At 42.5% G+C, this 18,691-nt stretch overlaps 1 protein-coding gene across 1 annotated transcript in view; it reads right to left on the bottom strand.

Annotated features, from left to right (window-relative positions):
* MIPOL1 (mirror-image polydactyly 1) overlaps positions 1–18,691 on the bottom strand; it is a 590,346-nt gene that overhangs the window by 411,139 nt on the left and 160,516 nt on the right. Inside the window, exon 4 of the mRNA XM_082275213.1 lies at positions 8,893–8,998. Coding sequence (XP_082131339.1) covers positions 8,893–8,998 — 106 coding nt within the window. The remainder of the gene's footprint in view (positions 1–8,892; positions 8,999–18,691) is intronic.

Here is an 18,691-nt window from a genome sequence, read left to right as displayed (position 1 = left end):
CTGTATATATATACACATACATACACACAGTATAATTAAAACATGATTGATGGTTACAAAACAACGTGAATGTGTAATGATTTTACATTGATTTCACGTGACTTCCTTTAAAGTGTATGGAATTCCCGGCAATGAACTTCTCTTTTTTGCTCCCCTTTGTTCTGTTAAATACACACTGGATAGCATTTTGATATTTCTGTCTGATAGATGCAAAAAATACCAGATCTGCCAGAAATCTTGTGAGCTGACTTCCCTGTGCTCTCTGCCTATGCTGACTACTATCAGTTAGCACTGTTATCAGCTAGCTTTGTGCACTAGAGAACACCTTTCCCTATGGTATATAAGATAAGAAGAGGCGAAGGTGTTCTGTAGTTCACAGAGAAGGGTGGCTGTCCTAAAGTGACAACATTGCTCCTCCACATATAGAATACTGAGAGTGAGAGTGTCACCCTAGGACTGGAGAAATCAGCAGGTGAAAATAATCTGAACAATGAAAATGAATGCAGCCATAACTAAAGCTGCAAAATATTTTTCCGGTTTCTGGGTTTAGATACATTTTAATTCAAAATTCATGGGAATGGCGCTCACCCAAAAAAATACTGGCAATTCTTCCATACTATTGGCCACTGCCATGTCAAGAGGGCATTTACCTGTGCAGAGGTGCGTAATTGTATTTTTTGCCCAATCAAATGTATTCTGTCAGGTAAAATGCAATACAAATAGCAAATGGGCAGAATTCATCTTTGATTAATTTCATATAATCAAACCACAATTCTAATTGGTTGCTACAGGCACACATCATTGACCCAAACTAAAGGCGGAGCTTAGTGCTTATGATATCACAAGCGCCATCACAAATCCTCTCTACATCAGGACATGCCTTCATTCCGATAAATATACTTTGGCAAATGCCTGGCTGTGAGTTTACTGAAGGTCAGTTCACATAAGGCCAATATCTCACTATTTACTGGATAGTAGGATAGATTACATTTCTTGAAACAACAGTTCAGGTTTGGTCACCAGTTCATAACGGATGTCCTAGAACTAGGGCGAATGAAGAGCAGGGCAACAGATATCTGAGAAGGCAATGGAAGACTCAACATATCACAACATATGGGTCAATTCATGGCCATCTTTCTGAATGGGCATGCTGGGCAGTTGCCTAGGGGCCCCACTTGCCCTGGGACCCCACGCAGGGTGGCAATTTCCCCCAATCTGATCACCCCCCAGTTTAATTTACCTGGTGGTGGGGCCCCCAGACCGGTTTGTTCCCCCGCCCGCCGCTTTAGAAAGACAGAAAGAGTAAGTACTAACTTTTTTTATGTGCAGAAATTTATTTTGTCATTGTATTTTCAGAAAGCCAAAAGATCTGCATGTCACTTTCATTTTGTATACAATTGATGCCCAAATTAATAAGGATATCAGTACATTTTATTTTTTTCGTTTTTTAAAAATAATTTATACATTTTTTTAGCCTTTTTTTTAAATTATTTATTAATTTATTACATTTTTTATAGCCTTTTTTTAAATTATTTATTTTTTATTAATTTAATGTTTAAACACTGATTTTGTTGGAGGTACCAATAAATATAGCCTTAGCGATAATTTGCATTTTTATTCTCGTGGGTGATTGTGTAGGCGGGGCCCCAGTGCACAGAATTGCCCGGGGCCTATAGTGCTCTTAAGATGGCACTGGGTCAATTATTCCTTTATAGCTGTATTGCCCACAGCTAAATATGCAAATGAAATGCATATAAGGGAGCAGGTTTATCTGCCAAAGGATGTGTATTTCTGGCCATCCATTTCTGACACTTACACAGGGCTGGCACATAGTAAAGCCCTGCCTGGCTGATATTTCTCAGGTGCAGGTAAGTTCAATTACAAGTATTGTTCATCCCCCAGCCTGTGATTGGACAGTGAATAGAGAAGTACTAGAAAGATGAACGCATCTCTTGCTCTTTCTTCATATCAGCATAGCCCTGGCTAGCACATGAGCACTGCAGTACAACTAACTGGTTCCCAGTACTACTCCTCCCTCTCCCAGTCTGAGGTCTGTTTTATAGGGGACTGCAAGTGGCTTGTCAAATTCACATACTTCCACTGCTTACATTCATATAATATACAGAGCTGCATGTACCTGTGTATTTTATATCTGCAAACAAGGCAGATCACCTTTCTGTCAGAGAATAAGATGGAGATCTTGTGTTTCTGCTAAGCAGAACCACAGATCTCTGTCTTCCTCCAGTTAGACCATCCCCACACAGTTAGAAAGCACTCCCTAGGAGCACACTTACCCCTGATGTTAATCTCTTTCCTGCCAGTGTCATTAGTACAGTGACAGTGCATTTTTTTTTAGCACTGATCACTGAATTGGTGTCACTGGTCCCCAAAAAGTGTCACTTATGCCTCGTTTCCACTGAGCGGAACGGTTCGGGTCGGTAGAGTTTGGAAGGGTTTCCACTGCAAGCCTCCTATTATCTGGGCTGAACGGCGATGCAGTGTTTGTTTTGCGCTTTTGTTTGATGTGAGCATTGACGTTTTCCTGTCCCCCAATCAGTGGAATGTATCGTGTGACGCCAGTAGCTCCGCCCTAACCGCACCATACCATTTCCTATGGCTCTACATCTGAAGGAGGACCAGGAATGGTGCGGTTTGGTTTGGTTGTATGTGCCACTTTCATAATGGAAACACTCAAAATAGTGTACCGTACTGAACTGGTCCACTCAGTGGAAACGAGGTATTAGTGTCAGATTTGTCCGCTGCAATGTCGCCGCCATTACTAGTAAAAATAAATAAACATTTCATAAATCTATTCCCTAATGTGTAGACACTATACCTTTTGCGCAAACCAATCTATATATAAATAAATATATGCTTATTGGGTTTTTTTTTTTACCAAAATCATGTAGCAGAATACATATTGGCCTAAACTGATAGGAAAAAAAAATAAAAAAATATTGTTTTTTTTTTTTCACGGTTTGGTCTTTTTTTAGTTTATATTGCAAAAAAAAATAAAACCCACAGAGGTGATCAAATACCACCAAAAGAAAGCTCTATTTGTGGGGAAAAAGGGACGTACATTTAATTAGCGTACAGTGTTGAACAACCACGCAATTGTCAATTAAAGTAATGCAGTGCCGTATTGCAAAAAATGGCCTGGTCGATAAGGGGGTAAAACTTTCTGGGGCTGAAGTGGTTTAACAAAAAATACTAGATTCCTACATTGCTAAGTCCAGGTAGAAAAATCAAACAATGTTTCTAAATAAAGCTCATATGTATTTTGTAGTGAAGCAGAAATCAGGCCCACAGGTCTGCACTTGTCTCCATGTTAGTCTATGTACATTGATGGGATGGATGTAAAATGATCTCATTTCTCTGCGTTTACCTGCCTCTTCCCCAGGCTAACACACAGAACCTCTATGTGGATTCCTCATCAAGCCAGATGTTTTAGGAAGGTCTAATCTGCGGATTAAAATCAATTTATAGTAGAAAATGAATACGCGCTGCTTGCTGATTTCAATGTGATTATTTTCTTAAGCTTTTCTTGCGTCTTGGAAAAAACAGACCATGTGGAAAGTGGTTAAACCAGGAGGTTTTTTTCTGGTCAAAGCTACTCTGTTTTCTTAGTATGTAAAGTTCTAGAGACCCAGTTCATATCAATATACAGTACTTTGTCTGTGGTTTGGATGTATTCGATTTAATTTAATTTAATTTCAGAATTAATATGTAATATACTTTTTAGTATTGTCAATTGCCATATGCACATATCTGTTATTTTTCAAGGTGTATAAATGTGTTCTGAACAAACTATGCATGAAGATTGCAGGAACGTATGCAAAAATAGATTACACTTCGGGTATGTTAGGACTACAGAACACCTTCCCCTTTCCTCCTCATCTCCATAACATATGGAGGGGATGCTCTGCAGCTCACACAGAAAACTAGGTAGGGCTAATAACACTGCTAGAGATTTCAGTGCAGCACAGGAGCTCACAAACACAATGGATTTTTGGCAGGATCAACTGGAATCTTTTGCACTTATTAGACTAATATATTAAAATGCTTTTGATGGTATATTTAAAGATGAACACAAGAAAACAGACCGGACAATGGTAGGACAATGAAGCTAGTGTTTTAGAAACAGGCATATACATAAAAAATTCTGTAAACCCATCATTTTGTATTTCTGATAGGTGTCTGTTGTAACATGTACTTGTATGAAAAAGTATCCTGTCCTCTGTGTATTACTTCCTTTGTGTAAAATCCCTGGTGTTCCCACCAGTCCCTCTGCTTTCCTAATAAAAACTGACCTCACTAAGCAAGAGGGCACATCGTGGTCCATTTTCTGGCTGTGCTGGGAACTAATCCAATGATCAGATTATGCAGGTAAGAACAGAGGGAATTTGATCACTTATAAAAAGGGAAAAAAGATATTCATACATTTTTTTTTTTTATAGCTAAACACAAATGTTTTGCCTTTCGTTTCTATTTTAAGGGCCGGTTCACACATATGCGATGCGGAAACCCTGCAAATCCACTGCGGGTTCCCGCATCGCACTCAACTTGCAGGCAGTTCACACTGCTATATGCAAATCACTGGGAGTGTCAATACAAAGTTAACGACAACCCCAGAACAGTTCGCATATCGCAGTGCGAACTGTCAGTTTGGACATAAATCGTATCCCATCGGTGTTAATACTCATGCGATCCAATTCTGGTGCAGACCAAAAAAAGGGTCCTGTGAAACTTTGGTCCGAATGCGATGCAAATTCAGCCATACAATCTGTATGGCTGAATTCGCAATGCACAGACATCGCATTTGATTTGCAGAGCAGTGCAGTGGGAATCACATGCAATGTCTGACATCACATATGTGTCAACTAGGACAAAAAGGTTGTTTTACAAGGTAATGGGTTACATTTACTTTAAACAAGTGGTAACTAGATAGAAAGCATTCTAGATTGGGTAATTTCTAACAGGTGAAGTGACATATACAATGTGCAGGTCCAGGAGCATTTGGGCAACAGAAAGCACAATACCGTGTTTCCCCGAAAATAAGACCTACCCTGAAAAAAAGACCTTCCCTGAAAATAAGACCTACCCTAAAAAAAAATCTACCCTGAAAATAAAACCTACCCTGAAAATAAGCCCTACCCTGAAAATAAAATACAAGAGAGAATTCCCCTATTAATGAGACTTTTTAGGCACATAAATATACAGATTCAACGATCTATGCAAAAAATTATAAAGTTTATTAAAGTGACAAACATAGGAGCATAACATTTATGCTCCTATGTTTGTCACTTTAATAAACTATAATTTTTTGCATAGATCGTTGAATCTGTATATTTATGTGCCTAAAAAGTCCCATTAATAGGGGAATTCTCTCTTGTACTCTAATTTAGGGATGTGGCACACTTTTTGGATTACTTATCACGAGCAAACCCCTACCCTGAAAATAAGCCCTACCCTGAAAATAAGCCCTAGTTTAAAGTAGTTGTAAAATCCTAGAATCCACTCGATTACTGTTTTATATAATGTCCATTGAGTGGGTTTCTGTAATAAAATTCTGCCAAATACCTTCGGTTACAGTGCCGCTCGGCGCTCAGCTGACCTTCCGCTGCTCTCCTCCTCTTCTCCCAGCTGTCAGCGGGGGATCTTGGCCCCTCCCCTCTGCAGTGCTCGGGCGGGGAAGAGAGCTCCAGCGGGTCACGGAAGCGTTGAGCGGCGCTGTAACGAAGGTATTTGGCACAATTATATTACAGAAACACACACAATGGACAGGATATAATACTGTAATAGAGTGGATTCTAGGATTTTACAACCAGTTTTACTCGGTTCACACTGGGGATTCCTTACAGGCAGCGAGCGAAAGGGGGAGAGAAGACAGCACATTACATGATAAGACCTACCCCGAAAATAAGCACTACTGTGTCTTTTGGTGCCAAAATTAATATAAGACCCGGTCTTATTTTCGGGGAGACACGGTAATGTAATATTTCAGTTTGCAATTAAAAGGGAACTGGAATGCAATGTTGTTCTGACACTTTCAGGTAATATTGGAGGTTGCTACTAGCTCCAGTCCTCCCCACACATTTATACTGGACCATCACTATTGGTGGGCTGCCTGATTGGCTAGTAGGAATTTGTAGGGTGCTGGAGGGGCAGGCAAGCTTTGGCACTATTGAGAAGTGTCAAATATTACCATCAGAACAGTACAGTATTCATCAGAAGTTTGCAGGAATTTTGAGGTTACAACAGGTAGGAGCAATAAGCACGTATCGCTCTACTTTTGTCCTAAAATGTAGCTTCAAAATAAACCCCTACCCTGGCAGCACGCTAAAGGAACGCCCTGTGTGAGAGCAGCGGTCTTCTTCCAGCGGACTGACAACCCCAGCTAGGTCACAACTACAGCTTTCTATTAATCAGGGGGTATGAACACTGCAGGGAATACTCGGATAGGAGAAGAATGTCAAAGTCCAGGGACTGGTTTCCTATTCTGGCAATTTTTTCTTCTCTGTTTTTTAAAAAATAAATGGAATTTATTTGTTTCAAAGTCCCAAAGCAAGCGAAGCAAAAGGTACACACTGCACCACTGTTCTTTATAAATGTGTCCGGTTTTCTGTTCTATGGCCATGGGGAGGACACACTGCTGCTTTATAAATGGGCCACTTAGTGTGGGTTAAAAAGAAAAAAACAGCAAACAACAGCAAAATAGAAGACACCTTTAGGCGGTAGTAATCTCTGTAAATGAACTTGTACCTATAGGTAAGCTTACAATAAGGGTTACTTGTAGGTACAATGAATATTTCTTAAAAGTGCACTGTTTAGGAGATATTCACATCTCGCAGTGATATTCTGCAATCAGGGCCCACAGGGGTTGATTTCCTAAAACTGAAGAGTGCAAAATCTGGTGCAACTCTGCATAGAAACCAATCAGTTTCCAGGTTTTCTTGCCAAAGCTTAGGGCCCTTTCACACGGACTTTCCGGTCAGGTTCGCCTGTCAGTTTTTCAGGTTGACATGATTGGATGCTCCATGCACCCCTATGGGGCAGCGGATGTCAGTGGTGACATGTCCGCTGACACCCGCTGCGATCCGATCCTGTCCATGAAATCCAGACAGATGGAAACCATCTTCCATCCATCTGTAAGATTGGATCGGATGAAAACGGACAAGCGGTCAGTTTTCATCCGATCTCCCTTAGAGGAGAGCGGGGATCTGACAGATCCGTCTCTGCAAAGTAAGCAGAGACAGAGCTGTCACCAGCCTGCTCAACGGGGATCAGAGGATTGATCCCTGATGAGCAGAATGGAGTCCAACGGGCAGAAAGCTTGTGGGAAAGGACCCCTAATTGAACAAACTGAAGTTAAACGCGGATTGGCTGCCATGCAAAGCTGCACCAGATTTTGCACTCTCCAATTTCAGTAAATCAACTCCATTGTATGCTGTGGAATACAGAGCTCCTTGCTGCGACAGTGACTCCCGCGCACATCTGCAGGAGTGACGCCATTGCGGCCTGGCCATTCAAACGGTCAAAGCCCGCAAACCCAGAAGGTAGACCGGGTGAAGATGGAAGCCCCAGTAGTAGGAAAAAGACCCCTGCTGCATGACTTCATTTGAAAGGTAAGTTTGTCATAATGGGCTAGTATATAGTGCATAATATGTATACTAGCCCATTATGGCATAAACCAGGGGGCCCATATTTTTTAAGGCTATTTTACTACCACTTTGGGCTCAGTTCACATCGACATATATGTTATTTACAGCAATCTGAGTGTAATTTGCAGCTCTCACTGGCTGTCATTGCTGAAAATATAGGCGGTTCTCAAAAATTATTGCATTAAACAACTGAATTGAGTCTGATTTTTTTTTTTTACAGCAGGTATGTTTCTACTACCAACAATCGCTGCAGTTATAAGTGTAATTACCTAAAACTATATTAAATTCCTACCATGTCTGGCACATCAGCTGACATTTCAAACACAGCTGACAGTGGGAGTGCCTGTGCTTGCTGTTTATATAGGAAGAACAGGTAGATCAGGGATGATTAAAACAATCTCCTATTTAAAGCTATGATAATGTCATATAACATGCAATGAAAGGTCAAGAAGAGTTTAGAAGCATTGAGACACCTAAGTAAATAAGTGTGGGATCAGAAGATCAGAGAATGGGATAGTAAAATGCATATAGCCTAAAGGTAGGCATGAATAGATTCCCCCATCCACAATAACAGCCTGGATGGAGGACCCTCCCCTGCCCGCTATTGTATTTTAGTACCGTTGGCATCCATTAATACAATGGCACTGCCGAATTGTGAGTGCACCTTATATGATGCAGTCACTGGTCGGCTAATAATTTCCCACTGGGCTCACTTTATTTTTAAATTGATTTTTTGGGGCTGAAGGGTATCTCCAGCCCTAAGACATTAACAGAGCCAAGCACTAGCTACACAGATAAAGAATTTCCATGGAGCTAGGGAACATTCATTTCTTTTCTAACTGGAGTGTCACCCTAATGGTACAGAGTCAGAAAGTGATGTGTAAGATCCTTGGTGCACAATACAAGCTGCTATTTCTTCGCTCTCCCTCCTCTCTGCTGCTCTGTTTGTTCAAGACCTACCAGCTAAACAAACAAGCTCTTTGTGATTGGATTGACATGGTGCTAACAAGACGCTTAATGCCCAAATCAGCCTGAATGAAGGTAGAGTCCTCACTAATACCAGTACCAGGATCTTCATCGCAGAGCCATACAAGCGCTTCCAAACCGCCAAACAAAAAGTTCAGGAAAGGAAAGTCATTCCTTCCCCTCCCTGAGCAAATAAAGCTTGCATTAAGTCAGCCACGTCACTTGTGCAACCGCATGTCTCATCCACGTAAAGGCTTTGTGTTACCTGCAGTTTTCTCAGCGATCCGGGCCTGCGTGGCTTGTTCCAGCAGTTCTGCATCCAACTTCAGAGTGTCCAGATCCCTCTCTCGACTCATCAGGGTTTCCTGCAGCTGAGAATACACAGGGAAGCCCAGCGATCAATGTATGACAATAAAAACTGGCTCTGCAACCTTTCTATTGACATTATCTATCCCCACACTTCTTTAAAGCAGACAACGCCGCTATTCCAACACTCTGTGTATTTAGTTTATAATGTAAATGTTTAGAATTTAGACAGTGTAAAGCTAGTAGTTTCCCTGGCAAAGCTTTGGCCTTTGCTAAATGCAAAAACAAGACCATTACAATGAATGGATCCTCAGGTGGCTATTCCATTGTGCAGGGGCGTCCATGGTGGCAGGTAGATACGTTTGGCAAAATCAGGGCACACCTGGAATGTGCAAGGATCTGACCCTCTCTGCTAATGTGTTTATTCTGTTTATGCTGACATCTAGTTACTACTACAACAATAATGCCTCATACACACGACCAGATAATCGTACGAAAAAAATCGCTTTCAAATTGATCACACAATAATCTGATCGTTAGTACACAGCTTTCGACAGCTGATCACAACATTTTGTCCAACAAAGTCCGAAGGGACAAAGACAAAAACTTTTGTCGTACGATAGCCTAGCGAACGACAATTGTTTAATCAGTACAGTATGTGTCTGCTACAAATCGATAGACAAAGACCATGCATGATCAGAAACACTAAAATAACCTGGAAAAACCCTGGCTGCCATTGTTTTTGTTTTGCACTCTGATACAAAGCTACGCAACCAGGAGCTTTTCCAGAATCGTACAAAAAAAAAATCATACGCTAAGCACGCATTTTTGAATTCGATATTAGTATCATGCAACAGAATGCGAACATACGATTATCTGAATGTGTGTACAGTTGTGTTCAAAATTATTCAACCCCCAAATGCTGTAAAGGGTTTTAGGGAATTTAGTGTACATTTGTAATTGTATTCAGAATTAAATCCTACAAGGACTTCTTAAAGAACCATATGCAACTAAAATGACATCAATTGGTTTTGTAATACAGTAATAAATGTTTTTTTTGTGAATTCTTCATTGACACAATTATTCAACCCCTTAAAGTCTACCACTCTGAAGAACAGAGGTTCATTGAAGTGTTTTCAATCAGGTATTGAAAACACCTGTGGATGTCAGGGAGCAGCAATAAAGCCTAATAAGCACCAATTAGGCAGCTTTAAAATGACTGTGATACTCAGCTCCTTCTAGACATTTACTGGTGTGGTTACAAACATGGTGAAGTCAAGAGAATGGTCCAGGAAGACAAGAGAAGAGCTGATTACTCTTCACAGGAAGGGCAATGGCTATAAGAAGATTGCAAAGATGTTAAACATACCAAGAGACACCATAGGAAGCATCATTCGCAAATTCAAGGCAAAGGGCACTGTTGAAACGCTACCTGGTCGTGGCAGAAAGAAGATGCTGACTTTGACTGCTGTGCGCTACCTGAAGTGTCGAGTGGAGAAAAGTCCCTGTGTGACTGCTGAGGAACTGAGAAAAGATTTGTCAGATGTGGGTACTGAAGTTTCTGCTCAGAAAATATGGCGCACACTGCGTAATGAAGGCCTCAATGCCAGAACTCCCAGGCGCACCCCCTTGCTGTCTCCAAAGAATAAGAAGAGTCGACTGCAGTATGCCAAAAGTCATGTGGACAAACCACAGAAGTTTTGGGACAGTGTTCTGTGGACTGATGAAACAAAATTAGAACTGTTTGGGCCCATGGATCAACGCTATGTTTGGAGGAGGCCCTTTGAAGAAAAGAACACCTTGCCTACTGTAAAGCATGGCGGGGGGTCAATCATGCTTTGGGGCTGTTTTGCTTCTGCAGGTACAGGGAAGCTTCAAAGGAAGGGGGTTAAACCTGGCGCACAACTGGGAAAAGATAAGTGTCCAAAAAACAAAAAAATATATAACAACAAACGCTTCCGCACACTCCAATAGCCAACTTGTACTAATAAACGAGCACACTGACTAGATGGTATAAATTAAATAAGAAGAGTCCTTATATAAAGAGTCCATCTACATACGTATCCATGCACCACACTCCGCAGGCTGCTCTGCAAACAAGTAGAAGGGGCTTGTGATGAGCTGCAGGGAGAAAACAGGCGCCACACTGAGTGCAGTATGTCAGGATCGTATGTTTAATATATCAAATGAACAGGTACTCACAAACGGTATGATAAAAACAGCATAGCAGTATGTGACAGGGAAATCCCAGTGTCCAGATTCAGGATGGCACTAGCGGTCTCGAAGCCCTGGGTAGTAGCGAGTGGAGAATCGACACTTCCCATATGCTGGGGACACAGCGCTGGCCGTCCTGACGTCACTTCCGGGATACGTACTGGCGCCGGCGACGCGTTGTCGGAGCATGCGCTCCTTCTTCAGGCCGATAATGCGCCATTTTGGACGAGGGCTTAAATAGACAGAAGGGCAGAGCCAGCTGGGTCCTAAAGAGTGCCATAATTCTGATAATTCAGGCTTCTTCCTTTTGAGTCAGAATTATGGCACTCTTTAGGACCCAGCTGGCTCTGCCCTTCTGTCTATTTAAGCCCTCGTCCAAAATGGCGCATTATCGGCCTGAAGAAGGAGCGCATGCTCCGACAACGCGTCGCCGGCGCCAGTACGTATCCCGGAAGTGACGTCAGGACGGCCAGCGCTGTGTCCCCAGCATATGGGAAGTGTCGATTCTCCACTCGCTACTACCCAGGGCTTCGAGACCGCTAGTGCCATCCTGAATCTGGACACTGGGATTTCCCTGTCACAAACTGCTATGCTGTTTTTATCATACCGTTTGTGAGTACCTGTTCATTTGATATATTAAACATACGATCCTGACATACTGCACTCAGTGTGGCGCCTGTTTTCTCCCTACAGGGAAGCTTCAGCGTGTGCAAGGTACCATGAATTCTCTTCAGTACCAGGAGATATTGGATGACAATGTGATGCAGTCCGTCACAAACCTGAGGCTTGGGAGACGTTGGACAATGATTCCAAGCATACCTTCAAGTCCACTAGAGCATGGTTGCAGATTAAAGGCTGGAACATTTTGGAGTGGCCATCACAGTCACCAGACTTAAATCCGATTGAGAACCTCTGGTGGGACTTAAAGAAAGCAGTTGCAGTGCACAAGCCTAAGAATGTGACTGAACTGGAGGCTTTTGCCCATGACGAATGGGCGAAGATACCCGTAGATCGCTGCAAGACACTTGTGTCAAGCTATGCGTCACGTTTAAAAGCTGTTATAACTGTAAAAGGATGTTGTACTAAGTACTAAGATTGAATGTCACTTGGGGGTTGAATAAAACTGATAATGATGTGAGCACAGAAAAGACATTTATGGTTATTTCATTATAAATGTTATGTTATATTTGTCTGACCTACACGTGCCTCTTTGATTTAATTGTAAGCAGGATGACTGAATGATCAAAATCATTGTCAAACTGGCCAAAACAATCAATTTCAGTGGGAGTTGAATAATTTTGAACACAACTGTACGAGGCATACATTTGGGATAATCAGGGCACACCTGGAAAGTGCAAGGATCGGAACCTCTCTGCTAATGTGCTGATTTTGTTTATGCTGACATCTAGTTATTGGTTGAGCCAGATGGTCTTTTTTCAACCTGACTAACTATGTAACTATATTACAATAATGCCTTGTACACACGATCAGATAATCGTAAGAAAAAAATTGCTTTCATATTGATCGCACAATAATCTGATTGTTAGTACGCGGCTTTTGACAGCTGATCACGACAGTTTCGTCCAACAAAATCCGTAGGGACAAACACGAAAACTTTTGTTGTACAATAGCCTAGCGAACGACAATCGTTTAATCAGTACAGTATGCGTTCGCTAAAAATCGATAAACAAAGACCACGCTTGATCAGAAACACTAAAATAACCCGGAAAAAGCCTGGCTGCCATTGTTTTTGTTTTGCACTCCGATACAAAGCTACGCAACCAGGAAGCTTTTCCAGAATCATACGAAAAAAATCATAAGTTTAGTACGTATTGTTGATGTCGATACTAGTATCATGCAACAAAATGTGAACGATAAGTCGTTCGATTATCTGATTGTGTGTACGAGGCATAATGGTAAGACTTAAAGGGATATTCCAGCTCCCAAATGATACAAAGGTGCCAAAAAGCACTACATTACACTGTATTCCTTTGAATACAACTCCAGATGAGATTAGTATTTCCACATTAGAAGCCTGTCTGTATCAGTAAACCATTAGCATTAAAACAAAACAAGCCTGCCATGTCATGATGATCCTGCTTGAATTACTGTCATGGTCACACTTCCTGTGAATGGGTGACAATGCTCTAACCTGATCATTGAATTCCTCCAGAGTAGTCAGCAGTTCAGCAACAGATCTATGCAGGCATATGCCTTGCTAGGATGTCCACCCAATGTCACCATCCACCACAGCAGGGCCACCCGATCCTACCCATCCGCCTGCAGAGTAACAGAAAATCCCACCATACAGCACTAGAAGCAGCCCAGACTGACAACGGGATAAGTAGATTTACTGCTCGCTTGCACCCACCCAATTCAAAATCTTAGAATACCTGCAGTTCCAACCCCCAAAACACAAAATTGTAAAAAAAGTTATAAACAACAGTTTATTGCACATCATTTTTTATCTACTGTGCTAAACAATGTTAACAAGTAAAATGGTCCCATATGGCACAATCCCATAAAAGAGGGATGACCAACTCATCACGGGCCACATCAGCAGTATGGTTGCCTTCAAAGGGCCGGTTGTATCTGGGATGTGCTACATACAGAGTGCAGGGTTCAGGAGTGCGTTGCGTATAGAGTTTAGGATTACGCTACATGCAGCGTTCAGGAGTGCGCTATAGACAGAGTGCAGAGTTCAGGAGTGTTTTATATACAAAGCGCAGGGTTCAGTGGCAGCACTATGTACAGAGTGCAGTTATAGGAATGGCCTGCGCACAGAGTGCAGAGTTCAGGGGTGCACTATGTACAGAGTGCAGGGTTTAGGGGTGCGCTATGCACAGATAGCAGGGTTTAGGAGTGTGTTGCATACAGAGAGTAGAGTTCAGGGGTGTGCTGTGTACAGAGTGCAGGGTTTAGGGGTGAGCTTTGTACAGATTTTAGGGGTGCACTATGTACAGAGTTTAGGGGTGAGCTATGTACAGAGTTTAGGGCTGCACTATGTACATAGTTTAGGGGTGCACTATGCACAGATAGCAGGGTATAGGAGTGTGTTGCGTATAGATTGCTGAGATCAAGGGTGTGCTGTGTACAGAGTACAGGGTTTGAGGGTGAGCAATGCACAGTGCATAAGGACCCCCCGCCCCCCCCAAAGCTTGCTCACATCTTCACATATTTCTCTCCTACCTGGCCTGGCTCTAGTACCACCCTGTGTAGGCAGCTCTGCCTTGTCTTGCAGGGAGATCGTTCTCCCTCTCAGATTCTGGAGATCTGTCCCTGGCGTGAGTGCATGCAGGAATCTGTTAGTTGCTGCCACTGAGACCAAAGCTGTTCCTTGTAAACACAGAAGGGCACTGTGTTTACAAGTGACAGAGGGCAGTGGGAGAGGAGGGTTAGAGCCGGAGGTGGTGGAATGGAGTTCTTCCATGTTGTGGCTGCACAAGTGGGTGCGACGGCCACATGACCAGGCCTGGCGGGCCGGATTTAGCCCACAGGCCTTTTGTTTGACATATGTGCCATAAAACACCCCTTTATGTGAAGAAACTGTATTTGCTAAAAGTCCACACATGTGCAGGAATTCAAAATCACGACCTGCATTTCATTTAGATTGTTGTACCATTAGGATTGAACCAGGAAAACAAAGCTCTGCTATCTTCATGTATCTGGAGCTGCCCCCAATCTGTGCAAACTCTGCTGCCAGTCTTAATGATGAAATGGAGGACTAAGCACCGACACCACAGTTTTCAGTGTTGGGCTGCATAACTTCCTACCATTGTCCGGAAACTATACAAACTGTTAATTGATTATAGTTAAAGCTGAACTTTGGGATAAGCAATTATTGTCTAAAGACGGAAGCATGCATCTTGAATCTTGGTGTGCTTTGTGTATTTCTTCCAGCTCGGTGTATAATCCAGTGTGAAACTTTACCTCTGTGCAGGAGCTTCCTGTAATAAAGACCAGTCATTGCTGCTCTCTCCCCTTGTGCAGGATGATTGGTCTTGCATCTGCCCCTCTCCCATCCTATAGTTTTCAGCTTGCTGTCTACGTGTCCAATGAGAGACCCTCAGTGGCCAGTAAATGCACTTTTACTGAGCAGGAGGCTGAAGAGTGGGTGGGTCTATGGCCTAAAGTTGTGAAAGCTGTACCCTTAAGCTGGCCATACATTACGCAATTTTCTTATTCAATTTCCTTTAGTTTTTCCTTCAACTACAGTCAGGTCCATAAATATTGGGACATTGACACAATTCTAATCTTTTTGGCTCTATACACCACCACAATGGATTTTAAATGAAACAAACAAGATATGCTTTCACTGCAGACTTTCAACTTTAATTTGAGGGTATATACATCCAAATCAGGTGAACGGTGTAGGAATTACAACAGTTTGTATATGTGCCTCCCACTTTTTAAGGGACCAAAAGTAATGGAACAGATTAAGAATCATAAATCAAACTTTCACTTTCTAATACTTGGTCCCACGCCATGACACTACCACCACCATGCTTCACTGATGAGGTGGTATGCTTTGGATCATAGGCAGTCCCTTTCCTTCTCCATACTCTTCTCTTCCCATAACTCTGGTACAAGTTGATCTTGGTCTTATCTGTCCATAGGATGTTGTTTCAGAACTGTGAAGGCTTTTTTAGATGTTGTTTGGCAAAATCTAATCTTGCCTTCCTGTTTTTGAGGCTCACCAATAGTTTACATCTTGTGGTGAACCCTCTGTATTCACTCTGGTGAAGTCTTCTCTTGATTGTTGACTTTGACACACATACACCTACCTCCTGGAGAGTGTTCTTGATCTGGCCAACTGTTGTGAAGGGTGTTTTCTTCACCAGGGAAAGAATTCTTCGGTCATCCACCACAGTTGTTTTCCGTGGTCTTCCGGGTCTTTTAGTGTTGCTGAGCTCACCAGTGCATTCTTTATTTTTAAGGATGTTCCAAACAGTTGATTGTGGCCTCACCTAATGTTTTTGCTATAGGGCCATACACACTATAAGATTTTCTGAAGACTTTTTCCTTTAGACTTACAAAAACCATATAATATGAGGTCAAACCTAAACACTTCCAATTTGTATGCAATCTGGCAGGCCCTTGCACTACATAGAAAAGGTAAATCTGAAGGAAATCTAACCACAAAAGTTGGATAGTGTGTATCCAGCTTAACTCTCTGTTGGATTGGTTTTGTTTTTTCAGCCTAATGATGGCTTGCTTCACTGATAGTGACAGCTCTTTGGATGTCATATTGAGAGTTGACAGCAACAGATTCTAAATACAAATAGCACACTTGAAATTAACTCTGGGCCTTTTATCTGCTCCTTGTAAATGAGATAATGAGGGAATAACACACTCCTGGCCATGGAACAGCTGAGCAGCCAATTGTCCCATTACTTTTTGTCCCTTAAAAAGTGGGAGGCACATATACAAACTGTTGTAATTCCTACACCTTTCATCTGATTTGGATGTAAATACCCTCAAATTAAAGCTGAAAGACTGCAGTTAAAGTACATCTTGTTTGGTTCATTTTCAAATCCATTGTGGTGGTGTATAGAGTGAGCCAAAAAGATTAGAATTGTGTCAATGTCCCAATATTTATGGACCGGACTGTATCTAGTGCAAGGGCCTGCCTGATTGCATACAAATTGAAATTTTTTAGGTTTGACCTCATTATATATGGTTTTGGTAAATCCAAAGGAAAATTGTATAAGATTGTATAATGCCTGGCCAGCCTAAGTAAGCAATAGGTAAAACCAGAATCAGAGGATTGCACAAAAATGGGATTTTTGTACTTATCATAAAATCCATTTCTCTGAGTTCATTGACGGACACAGCGCTCCATAAATCATACCTACTGGGTTACAATGCCTCCTCCAGTAGTAGGACGAAGGTAGACCAAAAAACACACATCACCTGCATCCTCCATTTTTAAAGTCTCACGCGCTGCAGTGATAAGTGTGTCTACCAATGCTTTTTTAATTCACTGCTAAAACCATGAAGGAATCATCCTCACTATCGGATAAATCTGGGGGTGTTATATTAAGCCCCCCTGGACAGGCTGTGTCCACGACGGCATAAGACTCAGAATCAGATGAGACAGACTGAGCAGGGAAAGGTGGGGGACACTTCCACCTGGAACACTAAGGACTGCAGGACCACCGTCAGTGCAACCATGGGAAGCTAGGGTGCCTGTTAAATGCTCTGATCTATATCCTTTATATTACAATACTCACGTATCCATTCATTTAACAGGCATTGTCCATTGTTATTATTTTTTTTTTATTTATATTTGTATAATACTGTTCTGTTTAGATGCATATGTGAACTGAGATCAAGCCTCTGAAGAAGGACGATACCCCACAAAGTCCGAAACATGTTAGGCATAATTGACATCTCTTCACTGTCATCTGATATGTATACCATTACTACGTTCTCTTATACAAGTGTATAGTGTACCCATGCTAGGGACACTTTTCTGCTTTGTATATGATGTATCTTTTCTAATCTATGTTTAATAAAAATTTGTATCGATTTTACTCAAGTGGTCTGTCCAAAAGTCCATGAGAGATATTTTCAAACCTCTGGTTTGTTTTTCATGTTGTACATCTCTGTTCATATGTCCCGGGCACAGGAAGAGGAAACTGAGGAGTAAGAGAAGGAGTTTCGGCATCCCCACGAGGCTTCGGTCATCTCCAGCGTCTCCCAGACTAAGGGAAAATGGCCCCCGTGACATCATTGGGCTACACAAACATGGCTGCTAGCTGGAGGCCAGCCAGACTAAGGGAAAAATGGCCCCCATGACAGCGAGCTACACAAACATGCCAGACTAAGGGAAAATTACCCCGTGACATCATCGGGCTACACAAACATGACCGCCAACCAGAGACCAGCCAGACTAAGGGAAAATGGCCCCTGTGACATCACTCGGCTACACAAACATAGCCGCTAGCTGGAGACCAGCCAGACTAGGGGAAAAATGGCCCCTGTGACAGCGGGATACACAAACATGGCCGACCAAATCGGAGACCAGCCAGACGAAGGGAAAATTACCCCGTGACATTATCGGTCTACACAAACATGACCGCCAACCAGACTAAGGGAAAATGGCCCCTGTGACATCACCCAGCTGCACAAACCTGGCCGCCAACCGGAGACCAGCCAGACTATTGGAAAATGGCCCCCATTACATCATCGGGTTACACAAACATGGCTATCAACCTGAGACTAGCCAGACTAGGGGAAAATAGCCGCCATCAGATACAGCATGCTGCCAGGCTCTTCGCTGTGCCCTCTGCAATGCTGCACCCTCTGCAAGGGGAGCCCCTCCTGAAGGTAGGACACACATTAGGGGAGACTCCGCTGCGCACTCTGCACTGGGACCCCCACTACACTATACCCACACTGCAAACAGTGGGGCATGCACTTAGGATTCTCCTACACTGGGATCCCTCCGGACTATCAGGGCAGGACACACTATCCCAAGACCCTTACAGAGTGGGGATAGCGGGGGGAGACCCCAGACGTCTCCGCTGCATCCTCTGCCC

Source organism: Pelophylax lessonae (genome assembly GCF_965119305.1).
Source record: "Pelophylax lessonae genome assembly, chromosome: 13".
Lineage (NCBI taxonomy): Eukaryota > Metazoa > Chordata > Amphibia > Anura > Ranidae > Pelophylax > Pelophylax lessonae.
The sequence above is the reverse complement of the archived record's forward strand: the minus strand, read 5'-3'. Positions and strand labels throughout refer to the sequence as shown.